This window comes from Bos indicus x Bos taurus, chromosome 10 (assembly GCF_003369695.1).
Source record: "Bos indicus x Bos taurus breed Angus x Brahman F1 hybrid chromosome 10, Bos_hybrid_MaternalHap_v2.0, whole genome shotgun sequence".
Classification (NCBI taxonomy): domain Eukaryota; kingdom Metazoa; phylum Chordata; class Mammalia; order Artiodactyla; family Bovidae; genus Bos; species Bos indicus x Bos taurus.
Window position 1 is genome coordinate 41,194,744 of NC_040085.1, and position 22,986 is coordinate 41,217,729.

Consider the following 22,986-nt stretch of genomic DNA (forward strand, 5'->3'; position numbering starts at 1 on the left):
TTTGGATCTAAGTGTGGGAAACACGTGCATTCTCCGTTTAGACAATCCACAGTACCATAAAGGATGCTGGACAAAGCAAACTCTAGTCTTAGCCTAACTTGAATAAGACTTCCTGACACCACCAATACAGCTGTGTCTCCAAGCAGAAGAGCCCAAGCCATTCTCATTGTAGGCTTGTTGTTGTTCAGTCACTATGACAGGTTGGGCTCTTTTGCAACCCCATGGACTGTAGCCCACCAGGCTCCTCTGTTCAGGGGATTTTCCAGGCAAGAACACTGGAGTGGGTTACCATTTCCTTCTCCAGGGGATCTTCCTAACCCAGAGGTTGAACCCACATCTGCATTGGCAGGCAAGTTCTTTACCACTGAGCTACTAGGGGAGCCCTGCTGTCTCCCCAAAGCTAATGTAAACGTGATGTAAGCTAACGAGCAGGAACACTCCATGTACAAAGCCAAATGGCAACTGCTCAATATCCATTCAGCTGACTTGCATTTCATGTCACCCGGTTCTGAGATGTTCTCAAAAACACTGGTGTATATGCAGAGTACATCATGAGAAATGCTGGACTGGAAGAAACACAAACTGGAATCAAGATTGCCAGGAGAAATATCAATAACCTCAGATATGCAGATGACACCACCCTTATGGCAGAAAGTGAAGAGGAACTCAAAAGCCACTTGATGAAAGTGAAAGTGGAGAGTGAAAAAGTTGGCTTAAAGCTCAACATTCAGAAAACGAAGATCATGGCATCCGGTCCCACCACTTCATGGGAAATAGATGGGGAAACAGTGTAAACAGTGTCAGACTTTATTTTCCTGGGCTCCAAAATCACTACAGATGGTGACTGCAGCCATGAAATTAAAAGACGCTTACTACTTGGAAGGAAAGTTATGACCAACCTAGACAGCATATTCAAAAGCAGAGACATTACTTTGCCAACAAAGGTTCGTCTAGTCAAGGCTATGGATTTTCCTGTGGTCATGTATGGATGTGAGAGTTGGACTGTGAAGAAAGCTGAGCGCCAAAGAATTGATGCTTTTGAACTGCGGTGTTGGAGAAGACTCTTGAGAGTCCCTTGGACTGCTAGGAGATCCAATCAGTCCATTCTGAAGGAGAATAGCCCTGGGATTTCTTTGGAAGGAATGATGCTAAAGCTGAAACTCCAATACTTTGGCCACCTCATGTGAAGAGTTGACTCATTGGAAAAGACTCTGATGCTGGGAGGGACTGGGGGCAGGATGAGATGGCTGGATGGCATCACTGACTCGATGGACGTGAGTCTGAGTGAACTCTGGGAGTTGGTGATGGATAGGGAGGCCTGGCATGCTGTGATTCATGGGGTCGCAAAGAGTCGGACACGACTGAGCAACTGATGGGATCTGATCTGATCTGATTACCAAAGGTCAGTGTTTCTCAACCTTTTAAAGTATTATTATTACTGCTCTGCTAAGAAGTCTTTTTAGACTACCCTCCCTCCAATTGCCACCCATATTAAATTAAATACTAAGAAATCAGAATCTGTTGAGCAAGGTTAAGATTTGGAGAAGGGAGGATATAAACCATTGTATTATCTTAGATATTTTCACTGCTTGCACCCCCAAACCCCCACAAGTTTTCATATCCCTTTTTTTGGTCAAATTCCATAATATTTTATTTATTTATTTTTTTAATTAGGTAAAATTCATGGTTAATATTTTTCTTTTTTTATTTTCAAAGTAATTTATTTATTTATTATTATTTTTTTACTTTACAATATTGTATTGGTTTTGCCATACATCAACATGCATCCGCCACGGGTGCACACGTGTTCTCCATCCTGAACCCCCTCCCACCTCCCTCCCCATACCATCCCTCTGGGTCATCCCGGTGCACCAGCCCCAAGCTTCCTGTATCCTGCATTGAACCTGGACCGGCGATTCGTTTCTTATATGATATTATACATGTTTTAATGCCATTCTCCCAAATCATCCTCCCCCTCCCTCTCCCACAGAGTCCAAAAGACTGTTATATACATCCGTGTCTCTTTGGCTGTCTCGCATACAGGGTTGTCGTTACCATCTTTCTAAATTCCATATATATGCGGTAGTATATTATATTGGTGTTTTTCTTTCTGGCTTACTTCACTCTGTATAATAGGCTCCAGTTTCATCCACCTCATTAGAACTGATTCAAATGTATTCTTTTTAATGGTGGAGTAATACTCCATTGTGTATATGTACCACAGCTTTCTTATCCATTCATCTGCTGATGGACATCTAGGTTGCTATTATAAACAGTGCTGTGATGAACACTGGGGTACACGTCTCTTTCAATTTATGCCCCTTGAGAACACATGCCATAAATGGATGGCAACAGGAGTACACAGGAGAGTCTCACATACGGTCACTGATAGGCTTTCCCCAGCATGCCGTCCCAGGTGATGGACATGCATGCTTAGATTCACAATAAGACGTATCCCTGAGAGGGTATAAGCAGTGGTTCTCAGAGTGTGGCTCCTGGACCACAGGGCCAGACCTGGGAACTGGTCAGAAATGCACAATCTTGCCCATTTTGGGATGTACTGAATCAGAAACTTAGGGGTGTGGGTGTGGCCTAGCAATCTGTGTTCAAGACCCCCAGGTGATTGCGATGCATGGCTAGGATTGAGAAACACCTGGGCAAAGGCACCATGAGCCTTTTAAGACATGGGCACCCCCAGGCCTGCGCACACAAAGCACGTCCCGATTCCTTCCCACAGTGGGGAGGGACGCTAACAGCACAGTCAGGCTCACCTTGGAGTTTTCCATCACACTCTCGATGCAGTCAAAGTACGAGAGGTCACTGACGGGTTCATTGGGATTGTCCAACATCCCCTTGACAGTCTACAAAGGAGAACATGACTTAAAAAGCAAGCAAGCCTTAGAACAAGGGAAACAACAAAAAATACCAATCATCAATCTCCCTGGCACATGCAGCATTCTGATCACAATCGCTCATTGCACACACTCCTGGGAGGAATTTCAGCTGCAGCAACCTGGGTCTCAGTCAGGCCCTTCAGAAGGTGCAATTAACTCTCCCCTCCACCCCTAGCCCATGCTCTCTCACATGGTAAGTATTCCTATTTCAGAAAACTAAAGGTACGTAGGGTACGACCAAGCCACACCCATTGAGATAAACAATACAACCTGAATTGGTTAAGACTGCTTTATGGACAAGTGGGCACACGGATTTTATTTTTACTCACATATACTCTATGGGCATAAATAAATTTTCCATGAAAAATAAACCCTAAGTATGAATATAAATTGATTAGCACCCACCCTGTGTTCTGGGCCACCAGGGGCCTCATGGCCACCTTCATAGTAATAAGTGTTACTCTTGGGTTTTCTCTAATGCATCCTCTACATGCTACAAAATCAAATGTACAGGAAGACCATTTTTACTCAAAAAGTACTTTATCCTAGCTTCTCAGCCCTAGAAAAATCACTCTCAAACATTTTAGGTAGAAATTACTCATTCTCAGCCTCCATTCAATACTGGAGGCCTCTTCCTGATTGAAATAAAGACTCTCTTAAAAAAACAACTCTTAGAGGAAATACGGAGGCAGGGGTGATAACCTCACCAAATCTAATTTTTCTTGAATTCCATCCCACGAGATGGATGGAATTCAAGATTAGAACTTTGGCCCCAAAAGTTTCCTAGGAAAGATAAAAGGCAAGAAGAAAGGAGAAGAACCTGACCCTGGAGGGAAAGGACAGACAGACACATGCTCTTAAATCCTCAGCAGCCTTTCCAGGGACGCACCTCGAGTTCCCGCAGGGCGTTATCACATTCCTTCTGGCCAGGAGCTTGTTGCGTGCACAGCGTGATGAGCTGGTTGATGCTCTCAGTCACAGCTCTGAGACAGAAACGGGAAGAGTGTTTTGGGTTGTGTTTTGTAAAGATCAACAGAAATTTACCCAATGATGTTTTGTGGGTTTGACAGGAATACAATTAATTCACTATAAAGGCTGCAGTCCCCTTTTGTGAGAGCTCTTTCACAAGGCTCTAAACCAAAAATAAACCAGTCAGTGAAGAGAGAATGAGAATCCACACCTTGCTTCTCATTATTTATTCACTGATTTACCCTTAAAAGTACAAATAGGTCTCTTAAGAAAAGTGTGGCTATATACTCAGAAGAAAGAAGTCACAACCAAGTTGCAAATCGCAAAGAGCTCCTGTTAACACTGAAGTCAGTATCCTTCACTAGCAGCCCATCAGGAATAGGATGATCTCAGCCAGGCTATTTTGGACAGCCTTTATGTAGTTTGGACTATTCTGTATATTTTAAAATAGTCACACTGTAAACTGTGCCTTATGATTTTAAAACCTCTTCTTTCCTTTCATTTCTACATGATTGACCAATTCCTAGAAGCTATACCAAAACTATTCTTTAGAAGAGCTATTTTCTTTGTTAACATTAATAGGAACCAGAGATTCTTAGATGATTTTATATGTGTTTCTGTTCTTCTAAGAACTTAAGACACAGCCCAGATTTTTTTCTTCATTGGCAAGGGTTCTCCCCTTCCTGGGCAGTCACTGTTTAGGTTAAGCCATGGATATATTTTAGAAAGGCATGGTCCATTCTGAGTTAATTCCTTTAATAAGGTGTGAAATATGGATCCAGATTTTAATGGGGGGGGGGATATATGGAGATCTAATTATTCCATTACTTTTTTGATCCAGATTTTAATGGGGGGAGAATATCAGTTCAGTTCAGTCGCTCAGTCGTGTCCGACTCTTTGCGACCCCATGAATCGCAGCACACCAGGCCTCCCTGTCCATCACCAACTCCCGGAGTTCACCCAAACTCATGTCCATCGAGTCAGTGATGCCATCCAGCCATCTCATCCTCTGTTGTCCCCTTCTCCTCCTGCCCCAATCCCTCCCAGGGTCTTTTCCAATGAGTCAACTCTTTGCATGAGGTGGCCAAAGTATTGGAGTTTCAGCTTTAGCATCAGTCCTTCCAAAGAACACCCAGGACTGATCTCCTTTAGAATGGACTGGCTGGGGGGGATATATGGAGGTCTAATTATTCCATTACCTTTTAAAATGTCATCCTTCCTGATTTAAATTGCTTTTGTAACTTTGTGGACAATCAGTTGACCATATTTGTGTGGGTCTACTTCTGGATTCTATTCTATTCCATTGAACTGTGTGTCTAACACTGTTTGGATTACTACACCTTTACACTAGGTCTTAAAACTGAATATAGTATGCTTGTTTTTATAAATGAAAGAGAGAGAGAGAGAGAGAGAGAGATGAGATAATTCCCTAAGGAGATGTTACAATAAGGTGCAAAAACAAGACTTAAACCCATGCTTATTTGACTCCAGTGCCAGATCCAAAACCATTTTTCCGCAGGGTGATAACTGGTCTGTACCTTTGGCAGGACCCTGAATGCTATTCAGTCGGTAACCACTGCAGCTAACGGGCAACTTAAACAAACAAAATAAAAATAGGATGCACATTGCTGCTGATCAGTAACACTGTCTAATGTAAAAATGCCTCATTTTATTAGTTAAATTGGCTTTGCAGCTTCCCACAGAATATCAAATTAGATGGAAAATGATGTTGCCAATGTACGAAGGCAATCAGCTTAATTATTTGATGAGGAGCTACTGCTTTGAATTTTAAATTTAGCAAGAATGATGGGAAGAAGAAAAACATTCCTCAACTCAAGAAAGAATCCTCAAATAGTTTCTGTTAGATTGATTCATTTAAAAAAAACAAAAAAGATCGATTCATTTATTTGGGGAAAAGTGCTTAACTATGTGTCATGGGGGAAGCACTGTGTCTTCCAGGTGCAAAGCAAGACAAAGACAAGTGACATAGCAGGACAGTCTCTAGTTGGGACCACCTTTGGAGGGTGCAGTTCATGACGTATTCATTGGAAGGGGCCCCCAAAGAGTCCAACACCGTGTTCTGTGTGGCAGCCCTCGAGACACATTTTAGAGTGGGCAGGCTAGATGTTTCAACATAGCAAAGGGTGCAAAATGACCCTAACTAGGATGACACAATCATTTGGGGAATATTTCCACATATCACACACACTTTCCATTTAGCTTCTTCAATGTTTCCCATTTATCTACATTAAAAAAGTGTGGTCTCTATATAAAGATATTTCCATTAGAAACTAAGTATTCATGGGAATTCCCTGGTGGTTCAGCGGTTAGGATTCAGTACTTTCACTGCTGCGGGCCCAGGTTCCACAGTTGGTCAGGGAACTAAGATCCCATAAGCCTCATGGTGCAGCCAAAAAAACCCCCCAAAACAAAGACACACTATTATGTATAAAATAGGTAACTAACAAGAACCAACTGTATAGCACAGGGAATCCAAAAAAGAGGGCTCTATGTATACATATGGCTGATTCATTTTATTGTACAGCAGAAACTGACACAGCAGTGTAAAGCAATTATACTCCAATAATAATAATAATAATAATAAACCAAGCGTTTACAATTGGTGAATTCAGAGACTGTGTAGCTATTCATTGGCCTATTTCAAATATTTTTTAGAAGTAAAAAATTTCTAATAAAAACTTGGGGCAAAAAAAAATCCAAAAACCCAACAGACTAAGGATTTGTGGTCGGATAATCCATAACAGTGCCAGCATGGCACTGCTTGTCTGAATGAGTCACTTGGTAATACTGATCCATGACTGAAAAGCATTATATAGGTATCATTTATCCTCATAACTCATTTTAGAGTGTGAATTGCATAGCTAAATAAAAAACGTACAGAGGCAATTGGTTATGTAGATCTGACAATTGGAAATAGTATTTTTATGGTTCAAACTATAAAACATATTCATAAGAGCAAAGGATTAGAGAAAACCCAAACACGCAACAATAAAGGAATGATGAAACATACAGTCTACAACATAATTCTGGAGATTATTCCTTGTATCACAGAATATTCATGATATACAACTAAGTTGGATATACAACTAAGTTAATGTTAGAAAAGAATATATAAATATATATAAAGAATATATAAACGTGTAAACCATATGAGCCAATACCAAAATGTTAAGTGATTTTACAATATTATTTTTTAAATTTATTATTACTATTGCTTGCCATTTATCGGCTTGCAGATCTAGTTCCCTGACCAGGGATTGAACCTGGGCCACAGTAGTGAGAGTGCCACGTCCTAAGCACTAGACCACCAGGGAATCCCCAAACAATATTATTTTAAAGCAAAGATTTTAGTAAATTGACTAAAACACTATGAACCAACCAACTCACATCATTATAAAAATATGGCCAAAATTAGTTGCATGCTCCCTCTGCTACATGTAAATCCCATTAGGCTTGAATTGTAGTTATTTTTATTTTCCCCAGTTTTTTTGGTAAAGATCAAAGCTATACAAATTCATTTTAAAAATACAAAAAATTAAATAACCATAATTTCATCATCTAGAGATAGCGTTTTCTTATAATTCATTCTTTATCTAAGCATATGTAGCTACTCTCTGTCTTTAAACAATTGGAATCTACAACCTTAGATGTAAGAGGCTTTCTAACCTATAGCCAGTTAGTGTTCAGAGATACTAAACTGATTCAGACAGGAGTTTGTGAGCTCTGGAAGGAAACGGTTTATAGATAGGGAACTGGGGCAGAGGTGAGAGAAGAAAATCAGTCAATTTGTGCTCATGATGATCTATTAAGCATCCAATAGCGAGCCTGGAGGGAATAAAGCAACTTCAGACAATTCCCATCCTTAAAGGAGGATATGCTTAGGAAAGCAGCAAAGAGCAAACCAAAATTTAACCTTTGGTATTCCCTGGGTCCTACCATCACAGGCATGGGGAGTAAAAAAATAATACAGTTTAAAGCTCTCTAGGAAAGCAAGATGCCAGCAATCCTGTTGGAGAGGCAAGATAATGAACAGATAAGACATGAAGGTGCACCAAAGGAAGCAGTGATGGGGGTGTGACATCAGACAGAACTGGCGGGACACAGGCAGGACTCGCTGGGAGTGAAAGAAAATTAAAGCCTTGACCACAGGTGTGGGCTCTGCCTGTTAGGGAGAGCCAGACAGGGGCCACAGCAATTGTAAAGTCGGGGCTCAGCAAGATCCCAATTTGGATAATGGGAACAGAACATTGTAGAGGAGACTAAGAGACAGAAGGCCCAGTGTACACTTTTCTACTTTATAGCATGGAATTGCTATTTGGTGGGTCATCCTTTTTCACCATCTCTGGAGCCAGAAAGATGCCTGCCTGGCAGGAACCTCAAGGCAAAGGGCAGCATGGGGAGAGGCACCTCCTGCAAGGCCCTAGGGAGCCCTGGGAAACCGGAAAGCAGCAGAACACCTGGCTTAGGACGGTCCTGCTGCTGCCGGCAGTGGGCGTCAAGTCTTCAGCTCCCAAGAGTCCTTTTGAGCAGGGAGACTGTAGGCTGAGAAGCAGCTTGGGGGTGCTTGGAGGTAGAACACTCTTTTTTTTTTGCCACTGCAAATTGGCTTTTCAGTTCCTTGACTAAGTTTAGGGAGCATCAAACCAGCCCCAAGTCACAGAAAAAGCTGATAAACAATTACAAGAGTCTCTGGCCCACCCAACTGGCCAGAAAAGAGCCGGAGCCAAGCAGTTACACGGGAAGAAGAAGAACAACAAGCCAGACACTCCACAGAAAATGACTTCCTCCCCACGAGGCATCAAAAACCAAGGGACCAGTTTGTACCAGGGCTCAAATGCAGAATGATGAGCAAAGCAAAAAGCACACATACTCTACTGCTCTCCCAGAAGTAAACCTTTTTTTTTTTTTTCTAAAGCAGGAAGAATCATGGTGACTAGAAAGAACAAAGAAAGGGTTCAAGTCTGCTGACATAGGAGCAGGGTGGAGCTGAGTTGGTCCAGGTGTGGGTCCCTACAGTGGCATGTCTGGGGTCTTTGGACATCCACAGGGACAGGGAGGGTACCGCTGTCTTGAGAATAGGGAGGCCAGTGGGACTGCACATGAGGACAATAACCATCAGATTCCTGCTACCCAGCTCCAAAGGTGCTTATACACAGGACTTTTGTGAGGCCCAGAGAGGATGGCGGCCGTATGCCCTGGATGTGCCTGTCCTGACTGGACCGGGGCTGTCCTTTCTTACTCACAGTGTGTGCCCAGCACTGGGCCCATATCAGGCATGCAACAAAAATCGGTTTAATGAACAGATGAAGTAACAAGAGAATGAATGATTGCACCCCATGGGCAGAGCTTTACCCCAAAGAGGAGCTGGCCTGACTCACTCAGGCAAGCTCCCACTGGGAAAATACCCCAGGGAGCCAAGCTTGCCAAGAAGCCAAGGAGAATAGGCCAGCAACTTCCTGCAGCAGTTCCAACCCAAGACTATCAATTCACGTGATGATTTTTGAGTGCTTACTTGGCTGTGGAACCATCAGGCTGGGAATTCTCCCTATCAACTGCTGAAAGCCAGGACAGACAGGGCAACGGAAGCTTTCTCACCTCACCTCCAGGGCCCTTCCTCAATGTAACCACCAGGGGGCGTGCAGACACTCACAGAGCAAGGACACCAGCAATAAGCTCTCAGGTCCCGGAGTCCTTTCTTTAAGGGGCTTTCAAAACGCCCATTTATACTCTCCTTTCCTTCTCACAATTTACGAGAGACGTCAACACGCCTCTGAGTCGGAAACTGTAATTTTGAAAAGGGGCAAAAAATTGAAGATAACGAAAAACAACTGAGTTCAGGTACCTGGAAACATTCGCTGCTTTATACAAAGGCTGTTCTTGAAAAAAAAAAAGTGATTAAGAGGGTTTTATATCAGAAATAGCTGCTCAATAGAGAGGACATCACCGTTCCTCCTCATCCCCACCCTGAGCTCAGGAGGGCATGCACCTGCTGGAACAATCACAAGCAAAGCACAAGATGGAGGTGGGGAGATGTGAGTATGTATCCCATCACCTAGTGGCTCTCGCTGTTGTTTGAAGGTAAAGTATCTTTGGGCCTCCCAGGGGGCACTAGTGGTAAAGAACCCACCTGCAGATCCCCTGAAGGAGGGCATGGCAAACCACTCCAGTATTCTTGCCTGGAGAATGCCACGGACGGAGGAGCCTGGAGGGCTACAGTCCCCAGGGTTGCAAAGTGTTGGACATGACTAAAGGAACTTAGCACTCAAAGTACGTTGATGAGAATGAATGAAGAAATTCAAAAGTTTTCAAGGGAGTTGCTCTGAAATTATCTAAGTCCCCCCATAAAAAATAATACTGCAAACAAAGAGGAGGCCAGAGACAGGTATTAACCAGTGGTACCAAGATACCTTGTCTATTGGGAATGGAACAGAGCTCAAGGGTGATGTGGGCTATACACATTCCTGTTTTGTGAATGGGAAAGTTAAGACGGGTTGAGTGGTCTGACCAAAGTAACCTACTTAGTCAAGCAATGAAGTCTGTATTAGAATTTAGGACTCCTGATTCTGACAACTTAAAAAAAGCCAGGAGAGATAAAGACATTGGAAAACAAATAAGCAAACAAAATCAAATTTTAAAAATTTTAAGTAGAATTCAAGCCATGCTTTTTAAAAATCACTCATCTGCATATTTTGAAAATGTTTCCAAATAGGCTGCAAATCCTAACGGTCCTGCATTTAATCTTTCACTGCTGCTAGTTTTCTGATAAAGTGAGACTAAGTAAGGCTAAGAAAACAGGCCTGCACCACCACAGAATTACAGAACACCCTACCCCCTTGGTTCAGGAATATGAATGTGGGATTACCAATATAAAATCTTCCTTAGCTATCACTGCAGTTTCTCCAGATACCAGCATTCAATCACTAGTCACTGAACTAAATTGCCAGAGTGGACGTGGAGCAGAAATTAATATCATATTACCTACTTCCTTGGGTGAAAACAACAGCAAAGAAGGACATTCACATCATCCCAAGTTCAGATTCATGTTTTAATATATTCCCCCAATTTACTCTCATCATCACCCCATCCATCCTGACTTTGAGCCCTTCTGCATGTGACAAAGTGACCATGTTTAAATCTAGCTAATTAACATGGGTGCCAGGCTCATAGTAGTAAACACACAAGAAATGTTGAATGGCTAGTTGAGCATCTTTTTTTTTTTTTTTTAAACTTTTCAGCATCTTCTGATTTCTTTTTAAAGAACATATGGTACTTTCATAATCTGAATGATATTAGCACTACTTAAAAAAAATCTAAGCCACCATATTTATAAATCAATGGAGGCCTTCAGTCTAAACAAGTCCTCCTGAAAAGGCTTTAAGAGGAGACAGAAGGCATCTTTAGTGGAGAATGCGCATGCAAATGAGCCCATTTAATAAGATACCAGCATCTATGTCACTCTCGCTTCCAACTCTGAGAACAGAAGGTTAGCACCACTTCTTCACTCAGCAAAAGCAGCAGGATGTCAGGCGGACCTCGCAAACACTGATGTTATTTAACCAACATGAAAGCCCATTTTGTTCCACACTTACCTTGCAGCTGCAGCCAGGAGATTTTTCGCATTGGGGGCTCCTGGGTCTACAGAGAGAGATTTGGCAGCTAACAGTAGCTTGCTGGAGGCCATGGAGATATTCTTGAGGTTCCCTATGACTTGGATCTGGTCTTCTTTCGTCTGGAAGGTGAAAAGGAGCTAAAGTAATTAGGGGCTGCCCATTTCTCCTAAGCAGCATTCAGAGCTAGGAGCAGTACCCTGAAATGGAAGGAGGTTATCTGTACAGATGGCATGAAGCCCAATTAGTCTGCAGACACCTAGTGTGTCGAGACTCTGCCTGGTATCTACTGTTCCCCAAACAGATTCCCAAACCGAGATGCACACAGAGGCACAGAAATCCATTCCCAAGTGGGTCAGCCAAGAACTATGCTGTATCACAAGTGTGGGTATTAATGGGGGGTGAGGGGTGGGAGTGAGTAAGAGCGTAAACAGACCAAGCCACAGTCCAGCATCTTGCTCAACAGTGCTGGAGATGTCCAGGGGCTGGTGCATCCCAGCCTGGCACATACCACCATCACTGCCTGGACACTGAGAGCTGACTGCATCCCAAAGGCTTCTGACTCTGCAAATAATACATTGCTCACCTGGCTTCCCATCCGAGAAACAGCCCTTTGTATATAACAGAGTAAGAAGCATGCTGGGTCCCACTTTGAGGGAGTTCGAAGCAAATAAATAGCTCGCAAATAAATAGCTCAGTGAGCTCACCCCAGACCAGTCAACCTCCCTTGTTCTAAAGTAGGGGTTTATCTGTTCATCTGAAGGAGGTAATTTTGAATCACTTGATACTCAGGGTTAGACACAACCTTTTCAAATGGACTCACCAAACCTGAAATAACATGAGTTTTTATAGTACCATACTACATTTGAAGTATAGGATGCAGGGCTCTCCTCCTTCTCTCCTCTGCCCTCCTTTCAAACAGTATAAGATGATGAGTTCTGCTGGAGGATCGTGGCAGAAGTTATCGGTCATCTTCATCTCACACATAAGCTAATAGCGTCTTTGGGAATATCATTCCTGTAAGCTCACGAAGGTCTCTGAGCAGCAAAGATGATGTAAAGCCGTGGGCTGTTCACAGATTCCCAGCTCCTATTTGCCACTTAGCCTCGGGGGCTGACAGTCCACCAGAGGCGAGAGGCAAGGGTCAGCTCCACTCGGCAACCCCCTCCCCTCACCTGCGCCTGGCCTGCCATCTCAATGCCAGCATCGAGGAACTCATCGAAGTCATCACTGAACTTCCCGGAGGCTGCGGCCAGCTCTCCGCTCTGGCCCCGGGTGGCGTGGACCACTTCCCCCGCAGACTGGTTCAGATCAGCGGCTGCTTGGTTCAGTTCACTCTGGGCTTCCTGGAAGGGCTTTGTGCTTGGCGGTAACTGTGGGAAGAGAGGGCACAATTGCAGAAGTTTTACTGAGGGTAGGAGGAATGGTGAATGCGGCAGAGGGAAGACAGACTCTCCAGGATGCATTTCTGAATTGTTTAGGTGAAAAGGCTCTGTGTGGCCTGAGCCCACGTTACGTTTGACCTTCAAATAAATATACCCATTCACTTAAATTTGCTGAACACTTATTCAGTGCTAGACAGAGTGGATCTAAAAATAGTAAGGATGGCTTTCCACAGGGCTTCTGGTCTCCTAAGCCGCACAGCCAAGATTCATACCTGGACAGCCTGACTCTGGGATCTGCTCTCTGAACCCACGCTCTATCTTGGCATTCTCAGATGAAAACTTGCAAAGTTTTAGCTTTCTGGTACTAAAAGGCAGATGCTATTAATATTTAAATCCTATTTTTCCAAACTAATAGTCACCAATTTTATTCATCAGTTGGTCTCTGCTAACAATATAGCTTTCCCTCAGAAGTGCCACTAGCAGAACTGTAACTGTTGGTAAAAAGTTCTAGAGAGTTAAGCTAGATTATATGAGTCACACCACACCCACTGTCTGCATACCTGGCTATGTGCAGGCACACAGCAGAGAAGAAACAGAGATGAAGAAGGCCAAGTCCCCCCAAAGGGGGCTTACAAAAAAAGAAGGGAACAAGCTCCACCGTGAAATTCCACAGACCACTCACTCTTTCAGTGAGTCCTGATGAGAGGTCAGATGATCCAAACCCTCCCCGTCAACAGCCTGCCCCATTCTTGGCTCACAGGGATAACCCAAGATCGAAGGGCAACGTGGGCTCAAGGAAAAAGTAAATTTTAGATGCTCTACCTGGGAATTCGGCTGATTGGAAAGCAAAACAAGGAAAAGGCAAATAGGCACGAAAACCAACCCCTAAGGGAAGGTGAGCTACTCAAAGGGTCCCTGGAGGGGAGAAGACCCCACCTGCACCTGAGGTGAGCCCAGGGCCCCAGGTACCCCTTCCCGAGCCAAAACCTCTCACCGAGTCCACCAGCAGCTTCTTGCTTGACTCCCCAATGCTCTTCAAGGCCACATCCACATCCTTCTGCCCAGGGAGACAGTTCACACAGTTATTCAAGGAGTGAGAAACGGCTTTGGCCACCTGAATACACAGAGGGAGAAAAGCCCCATCAGAAAGCAGCTTCCAGGGCAAACAGACTTGCACATGTGTTGCGAGTGGGCAGAGCTAAGAAAGACGGAAATGACCCGCCAGCATCTACCTGACACTGTTTACCATTGCATCAGGGCATTTAGGCCTCTCAGTGGCATGAACATCCTGTGTCTTGGCACCAGCTGTGACACAGTGACAGAGCACGCTCTACCTGCTCCGGAGGCCAGGCCAAGTCCTGACTGTGACTCAGATACAGTCCTCCCATATTCTGTCAGGTTCCAAAACAAAGATGGCCAGTACCAAGAGGAAGAGAAACAGTTCCCTGCTAGGGAGTCCTGCAGAGGGCCTGAGGTGGAAGGAGGCCCCGAGCTCTTTGGATCACTGTTAGGCAGGCCTGTGATGAATTTCTGCTCAGTGACCCTCTGGTGCCATCACCTCCACACCTCACCCAGCTCAAGGGCTGGAGGGGCGCTCTGAGCTCTTCCAGACCAGCTTGGAGTTTGCCCACACGCTGCCTTTAAAGGAGGTTGTGAGGCTCTCCGTCCGTACTCTCTGGGAAGACTCATCTGAAGAGGCACTAGAGAGAGTTTAAAGTGTTGAGTTTCTAAACCAAGTGTATCTACCTCACCTCCCAGGCCAGGAAGAGGGATACATGTAAGTACACTAGGGCCCAAGACAAGCTTGCTGTGTCCAGACCCTTCAAGTTCCAAGCACAGGTCTCAAGAAAATCCCTGTACTTTCTGTTGACTGAATTAAGAAGATCTCACGTTATGGGGGCTACCAGGCAAAGCTTCTGAAAGTGCTCATTACTGGGTGACAGCCTGTCAACATGTCACCGCGATGGTGACCTTAGCTGCCAGTTCTGGGCCTCACCTGCGCTAGTCTCTGCTGACTCTCGGCGTCTCCGGGTGCAATCAGGGCCTGTTTGGCCTCCTGGATGAGCATGGCCGAGCCCTCCATCACGTCCCGGGCAGAATCCAACATGGCGCGCGCAGCCGCCGGGTCACTCGTGGATGCAGCCACGCCCCGGGCAGCCTGGGCCAGCGTTTTCAGAGCTTGGGCCGTCTCTCGAGCAGCCACCCCTGGGGATTTAAAAGAAAAAAAGGCCCACCAGACTTTCTATTAGGTTTTATCCAAAAGCCATCCTTTTACTTGGGAGTAAATCTCTAGGTCCTTCTAAAGAGAAGAGAATCCTCAGACAGTGCCTAGCACAGGTAAGCTCCAAATTGCTTTTTATAAAATTTGAATTGATGTGCTTCTCAAAGAAGTAGCCCATGCCACTGGCTCTGGGCTGCTCCAAGAGGGATGTTACAACAAATGCCACACTAAAATCTATTTCCTTCTGCTTCTGTCACCTGCACTGTCCCGTCTGTCCTTAGACCTCAAATGCCAAGTGCACAGGATCCAACTCACAGATAAATCATTCTAATTCACTTTTCTTTCCAGTCATTTCTATCAGGGCATAACCCACATACAACAAAGTGAACAAGTCTCCCAGAACGTACAAATGTGTATACCCACGTACCTGGCATCCAGATGCAGACGGAACATTTCCATCACCTGTACTCCTTCCCAGTTAATAGACTCTCACACCAGAAGTAATCCCTATTCCAGTTTTTATCACCTTAGCCTAGTTTTACCTGCTCTTAAACTCCATGTTTATTGAACCACACAGTAGGTGTTCTTTTGTGTTTAGTTTCTTTCTCTGACCGTAACGCTGTGAGATTTACCCATGCTGTTACACACAGCAGGCCATTTCTTTTCCTTGCTGCGTAATATTCCATTATAGGAACACAGCAACATCTGCTTATCCATTCTTGCTGTACATTTGGGGACTGTTTCCTGTGTGGATTATTGTGAATAAAACTACCAGAAAAATTCTCATAGCAGCATTTAGGTAGACAAATGGAAGTGATTCTAGCAGATTTAAACCTAGGAGCTGAATTCCTGGGCCACAGACTAAGTGTATATTTAGCTTTGGCGGACACTACAAAACTTCTTCAGAATGTTTTTGACATTTTACACTCCACCAGCACTATATGAGAGTTCAGTTACTCTGCATCGTGGACCAAACTTGCTATTGCTAGATTTTTTTTAGCCAACTCTGATGAGTGTTCAGCTGTATCTCACTGAGATTTTTCTTTTTTGCCGGGGGGGGGGGGGGGGGGGCAGGTGGCATTGTTCGACATGTGGGATCTTAGTTCCCTAACCACAGATTGAATTCATATCTCCCGCAGTCCACAGTCTTAAAGTCTTAACTACTGGACCACCAGGCAAGTTCCTTACTGAGGTTTAATTCTTCTGCCCCCAGTGAGCAGTGATGTTGGACACTTTTCTCAGTGGCTGTTTGGATATCCTCTTTTGTGAAGTGCCTGCTCATCTTTAAATTTACTTCTAAAGATGATGGGATTTGGTGATAATCTGTAAATATAACCAATTCTTAAAAAATGATAGGACTTCCCTGGTGGCACAGTGGATAAGAATCTGCCTGTCAGTGCAGGGGACACAGGTTTCCCTGGTCTGTGAAGATTCCACATGCCTCGGAGAAACAGTCTGGAGCCACAACTACTGAAGCCCACACCCTCAGAGTCTGTGCTCTGCAACAAGAGAAGCCACCACAAGGAGTATGCACACTGCCACGAAGAGCAGCCTCCGCTCACTGCAACCAGCAAAAGCCCGCAAGTAGCAACAAAGCACAACCAAAAACAAATCAATTAAAAAAACTTTAAAAACTGTCGCACCACCTCTCATAGAAAGGAGAGGTGCCACCCTACATGACACCTAGTACTTGGCACACCCAAGAAAAGGATGAAGACTGGAAATGCCAAAGCATGTGACAAAAGGCTCCTAGAACCTGGGGAACTGCAGAATATCCAGCCTCAAAGCTTGTCTCATGAAACCATTTCAGATGAGGACCAGCGCTGCAAAGCTTCTTATCTGTGGACACACTTGAGATCTGAGTTTTCTTGCATCTCAGATGTGTAAGAAAGGGGTCAGACCCTGCTCAGTGCTGTCTGGGACACAGAACCATGAGGGATTCTTGTCAGAACCCACAACATCCGCATGAAAAATTCAGATCATCTTCTCTTTCACCACAGGCTTCGGGTATGGGCCAAAGGCCTCATGTACAGGCTTCGGCTGGGTGGCCTCCGGGCACCACTGAGCGTGGCCTTTACTGCCGCTGATTCAGCTGAGTGGGCACAGATGCAGCAGGTGATCCTTGCCTTACTGGGGACGAGGTGACCTAATACAATAAAGATTGTGAAAGGCCCCGGACCCATAAATCAACCTCACAGTGCTGCAGGCTGGCTCATCTGTAAATATTTAGGAAGCCACACAGCTGGGACATAACTCTACAATCTAATCAAGAAAAATCACAAAGCTGCCAATCTACCCTTTATCACCTGGCACTTCTGAGCATAGCATGTGAAATGAATGCATGTTTTTTAAAAAATGTTTTTTATGGAAGAGGAGAAAACATAAAGATAAATAAAGCCAAGGTGAAGCAGACAGACACGCCGAGCAGAAGTCTGCATTTTATGCTGAAGTTGCTGGCACAGGTTGGAAGGACATCCTTGCTCAGAAGGGCCCCAGGGTGGTTAAGACCTTGTCCAGCTCTGGGGCTGGTGAGCTGCGTGGGCTAAACTCCTGCCACCTTTTCCCTCTGGGCCTTGGTTTCCCACAGGTTGTAGGAGAGGATGAGACCGCATCTTTGACCAAAGAAAATTCAACACAGTGATTTCTTAGACCTCGCCTCTTGACTTCCTACAGGGACTCTTGAATTTATCTGAGTTGTATGATTTTGGAAGAATAAAACATTTATCACATCCAATTAGAAAAGTCATGATCATGCAAAAATCATTCACCAAAAACCTTTTATAGACTCAGACAGTTTTTCTAAAAGGCAGAAACCAGGAGAGTGGAATTCCAAAAGCTGAGGCATATGCACCCTATGTGTTTTCTGCTGAGGACTCACTATGAAATCTCTAGGCACATCAAGAATCCTCTCTGGAAGGATCAGGTTTTGGAGAAAGCAGAAGCCACACCAACAAATGGATGAAAGAGGACCACCAGATGCCAGGAAGCCCAATAAACATCGAAGTCTGTACATGGCTGAATTTATGGCAACGTTCTCAATAGTGATGTTGGTTATCATCAGGGTCATGTGTCCTAGCAATCACCACTCCCCCCCTGCCCCAAATTATTCCTGTAGTCAAGGGTGCAACATACCCCAAACTGCCAGTGGGAAACACTGAAGCAGACAACTATTTCAATAACCACAATCCTTGGAAGACACAGATTACGTTCACAGTATTCCTGCCAGCTACTTCTCAAAATACTGGGTTGGCCAAAAAGTTCATTTGGCTTTTTCCATAAGCTGGAAGTGAAAAACCCGTATGAACTTTTTGACAAACCCAATATATTCAGCAACAGAGCTTAAGGAGACACACTAATAATATGAAATACAGGGGAATTCTTTATCAAATCATCAATCCTGATCAGAATTCATGTAGATTGTGGGTAGACAGCATTAGATCACATATCAAACTCACAAGGTAAAGACCATGTATGCATACTCGTAGCTGATTCATGCTACTGTAAGCAGAAACTAAGACATTATAAAGCAACTATACTCCAATTAAAAAATAAATTTAAAAATTCATGTATGAAAGATTTTTTTAACCTGCCCCCAAAGGATCTAGAAAGGGTTCTCTGTAACTGTAATCAGAGGAGACTAAATGCATTTTGAACACCATGCTGGCCAACCCCCCCCCCCCCCCCCCCCCCCCCCGCCCCGACACATACATCTGCATTAGAATGCAGTCCAGGGGTAGCTTGTGTACAACTTCTGAATACCCCACACATCACAGATGTGGAGAGGGAACTGACACCCAGAGAGAAGTTGTCCACACTCACGTCCTCTCCCTGCTTCCCATCAACTCTTCGACTTTATTGAAACAGCCGTCAACAGGGAGAGTCAGTGACTTAGTTTTTCCTTAAGCCAAGCGGATGCTTAAGTCCCTCTCTTCAGTGTCTTTCTAGGCAGACACTGAGCTGAGAGACATCCCTTTCTCCTGGTTTCCTTGCTCTAAGGATGCACATTCTCGTGTCTTTCAAAGATTTCTATTGCTCAGCCTTCTCCTCAAAGGGTTCGGCAGGGTTATATCTGATAAAATTTTTCTTATTGTGCCACTACCCCCACCCCAAGGCAAACTTCTCTACCTCCCTACCATCGTATCAATCAACACCATTTTATTCAAAATTTAAAAATATTTATCTCCAGCTCAGACTTCTCTACTGAGTTCCAGAGGCAAATATCTAGTTGCCTAATGAGCGCCTCTCTGTGGATATCCTGCAGGGACTTCAAATTGAATCCATTTGAGGTTGAACCTGGAATCCTGAAATTCCAGCCCTCAACATGTCTGCCCATGATCCAGTGTTTCTACCACAGTGTGTTCAGCCATGAGGCTAAACTTAGAGCTGTCTATGTTACTTTCCTTACTCCCATTCCTACCAACTTCTAATCCCACTGCCAACAATTGTCAAGTCTCTTTGTCTTTAATCCATCCCTCATCTCCAAGGCCATTTCTAAATACATTTTTACGTTTGGAAGTTCTCAGATCACGTACAGCTGAAGCCTGGTGTGAAGGACTTTGAGGACAGTCTTGTCAGCATGTGAAGTGAGTGCAATTGTATGGTAGTCTGAAAATTCTTTGCATTGCCTTTCTTTTGGATTGGCGTGAACACTGACCTTTCCCAGTCTTGTGGCCATGGCTGAGTTTTCCAAATTTGCTGATATATTGAGTGCAGCACTTTAACAACATCCACCTAGCTCAGATGGAATTCCATCACCTCCACTAGCTTTGTTCATAGTAATACTTCCTACAGCCCACTTGATTACAGGATGTCTGGCTCTAGGTGAGTAACCACACCATAATAATTATTGGGTCATTAAGACCTTTTTTTGTATAGTCTTCTGTGTATTCTTGCCACCTCTTCTTAATCTCTTCTGCTTCTGTTAGGTCCTTACTGTTTTCTGTCCTTTATCATGCCCATTTTTGCATGAAATATTCCCTAGGTATCTCCAATTTTCTGGAAGAGATCTCTAGTCTTCCCTAATCTATTGTTTTCCTCTATTTCTTGGCAACGCTCTTATCTCTCCTTGCTATTCTCTGAAACTCTGCATTCTGTTGGGTATACCTTTCCTTTTCTCCTTTGTCTTTCACCTTTCACTTCTCTTCTTTCCTCAGCTATTTGTAAAACTTCCTCAGACAACCACTTTGCCTTCATGCATTCCTTCTTCTTTGGAATTGTTTTGTTCACTGCCTCCTGTACAATGTTACGAACCTCCGTCCATAGTTCTTCAGGCACTCTGTCAGATCTAATTCCTTGAAGCAATTTATCACCTCCTCTTTATAATCATAAGAGATTTGATTTAGGTCAAATCTGAATGGCCTGGTGGTTTTCCCTACCTTCTTGAGAGATTAAAATGCCAGTATTCTTTGGATCATGGAGAAAGCAAGGGAGTTCCAGAAAAACATCTACTTCTCCTTTATTGATTACACTAAAGCCTTTGAGTGTGTGGATCACAACAAACTGTGGAAAATTCTTAGAGAGATAGGAATACCAAACCACCTTACCTGCCTCCTGAGAAATCTGTATGCAGGTTAAGAAGCAACAGTTAGAACCTGACATGGAACAACAGACCGGTTACAAACTGGGAAAGAAGTACATCAAAGCTGTATATTGTCACCCCGCTTATTTAACTTCTATGCAGAGTACATCATGTGAAATGCATGGCTGGATGAAGCACAAGCTGGATTCAAGACTGCTGGAAGAAATACCAAAAACTACCAATATGCAGATGATACCACTCCAATGGCAGAAAGTGAAGAGGAACTAAAGAGCCTCTTGATGAAGGTGAAAGAGGAGATGAAGAAACTGGCTTGAAACTCAACATTCAAAAAACTAAGACCACGGCATCTGGTCTCATCACTTCATGGCCAATAGAAGGGGAAAAAGTGGAAGCAGTGACAGATTTTATTTTCTGAGACTCCAAAATCACTGTGGATGTTGACTGCAGCCATGAAATTGAAAGGCGCTTGCTCCTTGGAAGGAAAGCTATGACAAACCTAGACAGTGTATTAAAAAGCAGAGACATCACCTTGCTGACAAAAGTCCATATAGGCAAAGCTATGGTTTTTCCATTAGTCATGTACGGATGTGAGAACTGGACCACAAAGAAGGCTGAGCACCAAAGAATTGATGCTTTCAAACAGCGATGCTGGAGAGGACTCTTGTGAGTCCATCAGATTGCAAGGAGATCAAACCAGTCTATCTTGAAGAAAATCAGTTCTGAATATCCAATGGAAAGACTGTTGCTGAAGCTAAAGCTCCAATACTTTGGCCACCTGATGACAAGAGCTGGACTTACTGGAAAAAGACCCTGATGCTGGGAAAGATTGAGGGCAAGAGGAGAAGGCGGTGACAGAGGATGAAATGGTTGGATGGCATTGTCGACTCAATGGATATGAGTTTGAGCAAACTCCAGGACATAGTGAAGGCCAGGGAAGCCTGGAGTGCTGCAGTCCATGGGGCCACAAAATGTTGGACACAACCTAGCAACTGAACAACAACAAAATCTCCACAACAAACCACTAACATTTCTTACATGGATAATTGCAACAGCCTTCTCACTGGTCTCAGTGGCCCCAACTTTGTTTCTAACTTATCTGCACAGGAAAGAAGGGTAATCTGCATTAAAGGGCAATCTAGACTGTGTCCATGGATGTAAACTTTTCAGTATTTTCACATGCTCTGAGATTAAATTTCAATTTATTTATTGTTTTAAAAATGTGTATTTATTTGGCTGTGTCGGGTCTTTGTTGTGGCTCATGGGCTCTCCAGTTGTGGGGCTTTGGCTTCAGAGTTGGTGGGTTCAGAAGTTGCAGTGCACAGGTTTAGTCGCCCTACCACACGTGGGATCTTATTTCCCTGATCAGGGATTGGACCTGTGTCTCCTGCATTGCAAGATGGATTCTTTTTTTTTTTTTAATAATTATTTTATTTTTGGTTGCACTGGGTCTTCATTGCTGTGCACAGGCTTTCTCTAGTTGCACCAGCAGGGGTGTCTCTTGTTGCAGAGCACGGGCTCCAGGTGCACAGGCTGCAGTAACTTCAGCATGCTGGTTCAGTAGTTGTGGTACATGGGTTTAGTTGTTCCACAGCATGTGGCATCTTCCCAGACCAGCTATCAAACCTGTGTCCCCTGCACTGGCAGGCAGATTCTTATCTACAGGACAACCAGGGAAGTCCGAAAGGCAGATTCTTACCAATTGACCACCAGGAAGGTCCCTCAATTTATGTAAATTTGCTTATGAGGCCTTTTGGGGCTTCCCAGAAGGCTCAGTGGTTAAGAAACTGCCTGTCAATGCAGGAGCCACAGGAGATGTGGGTTTGACCCCTGGGTTGAGAAGATCTCCTGGAGGAGGAAATGGCCACCCACTTGAGTATTCTTGCTGGGAAATCCCATCAACAGAGGAGCCTGGTGGGGTACAGTCCACAGTGTCACAAAGAGTCTGACACTACTGATGGATTGAGGATGTATGCATGACGCCTTTCAGGATCTGACCCCAGCCGACCTTCACAGCCTTATCTTCTCACTGCCTACCTCCCTGCCTTTTACTAGGATCCCTCTCAGTTCATTTGATTAGCCTTCTCCTCCTGCTTTTGGGACTTCACATATGCTGTTTCCAAGTCTACCTAGTTGGTACCTGCCAAAATGAAATGGGGCTATTCCTAGTCTGCTCTTCAGACACCAGCTAGACAGTTTGTCATTCTGGATGTTAATCAGTATCAGATGATACAAGTTGTAAAGCAGTCATTCCTTCAGTAAAAATCCATTTCATCATCTACATAAAATTTGGCAAGCATTCAGCAATGTGCAGAAATTCTTGAAACTACATCTCTATTATGCCCTACACTTT

The 22,986-nt window shown here is 44.1% G+C and overlaps 1 protein-coding gene and 1 non-coding gene across 12 annotated transcripts in view; both read right to left on the reverse strand.

Annotated features, from left to right (window-relative positions):
- TLN2 (talin 2) overlaps positions 1-22,986 on the reverse strand; it is a 496,539-nt gene that overhangs the window by 100,691 nt on the left and 372,862 nt on the right. For all 11 annotated transcript variants that reach the window (XM_027553835.1, XM_027553837.1, XM_027553839.1 and 8 more), the window contains 6 exons: positions 14,873-15,081; positions 13,871-13,990; positions 12,667-12,864; positions 11,474-11,613; positions 3,784-3,877; positions 2,772-2,861 (listed from right to left, as the gene is read on the reverse strand). In XM_027553835.1, coding sequence (XP_027409636.1) covers positions 2,772-2,861; positions 3,784-3,877; positions 11,474-11,613; positions 12,667-12,864; positions 13,871-13,990; positions 14,873-15,081 — 851 coding nt within the window. The remainder of the gene's footprint in view (positions 1-2,771; positions 2,862-3,783; positions 3,878-11,473; positions 11,614-12,666; positions 12,865-13,870; positions 13,991-14,872; positions 15,082-22,986) is intronic.
- Positions 7,127-7,198, reverse strand: TRNAE-CUC. The gene has a single exon. It is a non-coding gene; the product is annotated as a tRNA-Glu (tRNA).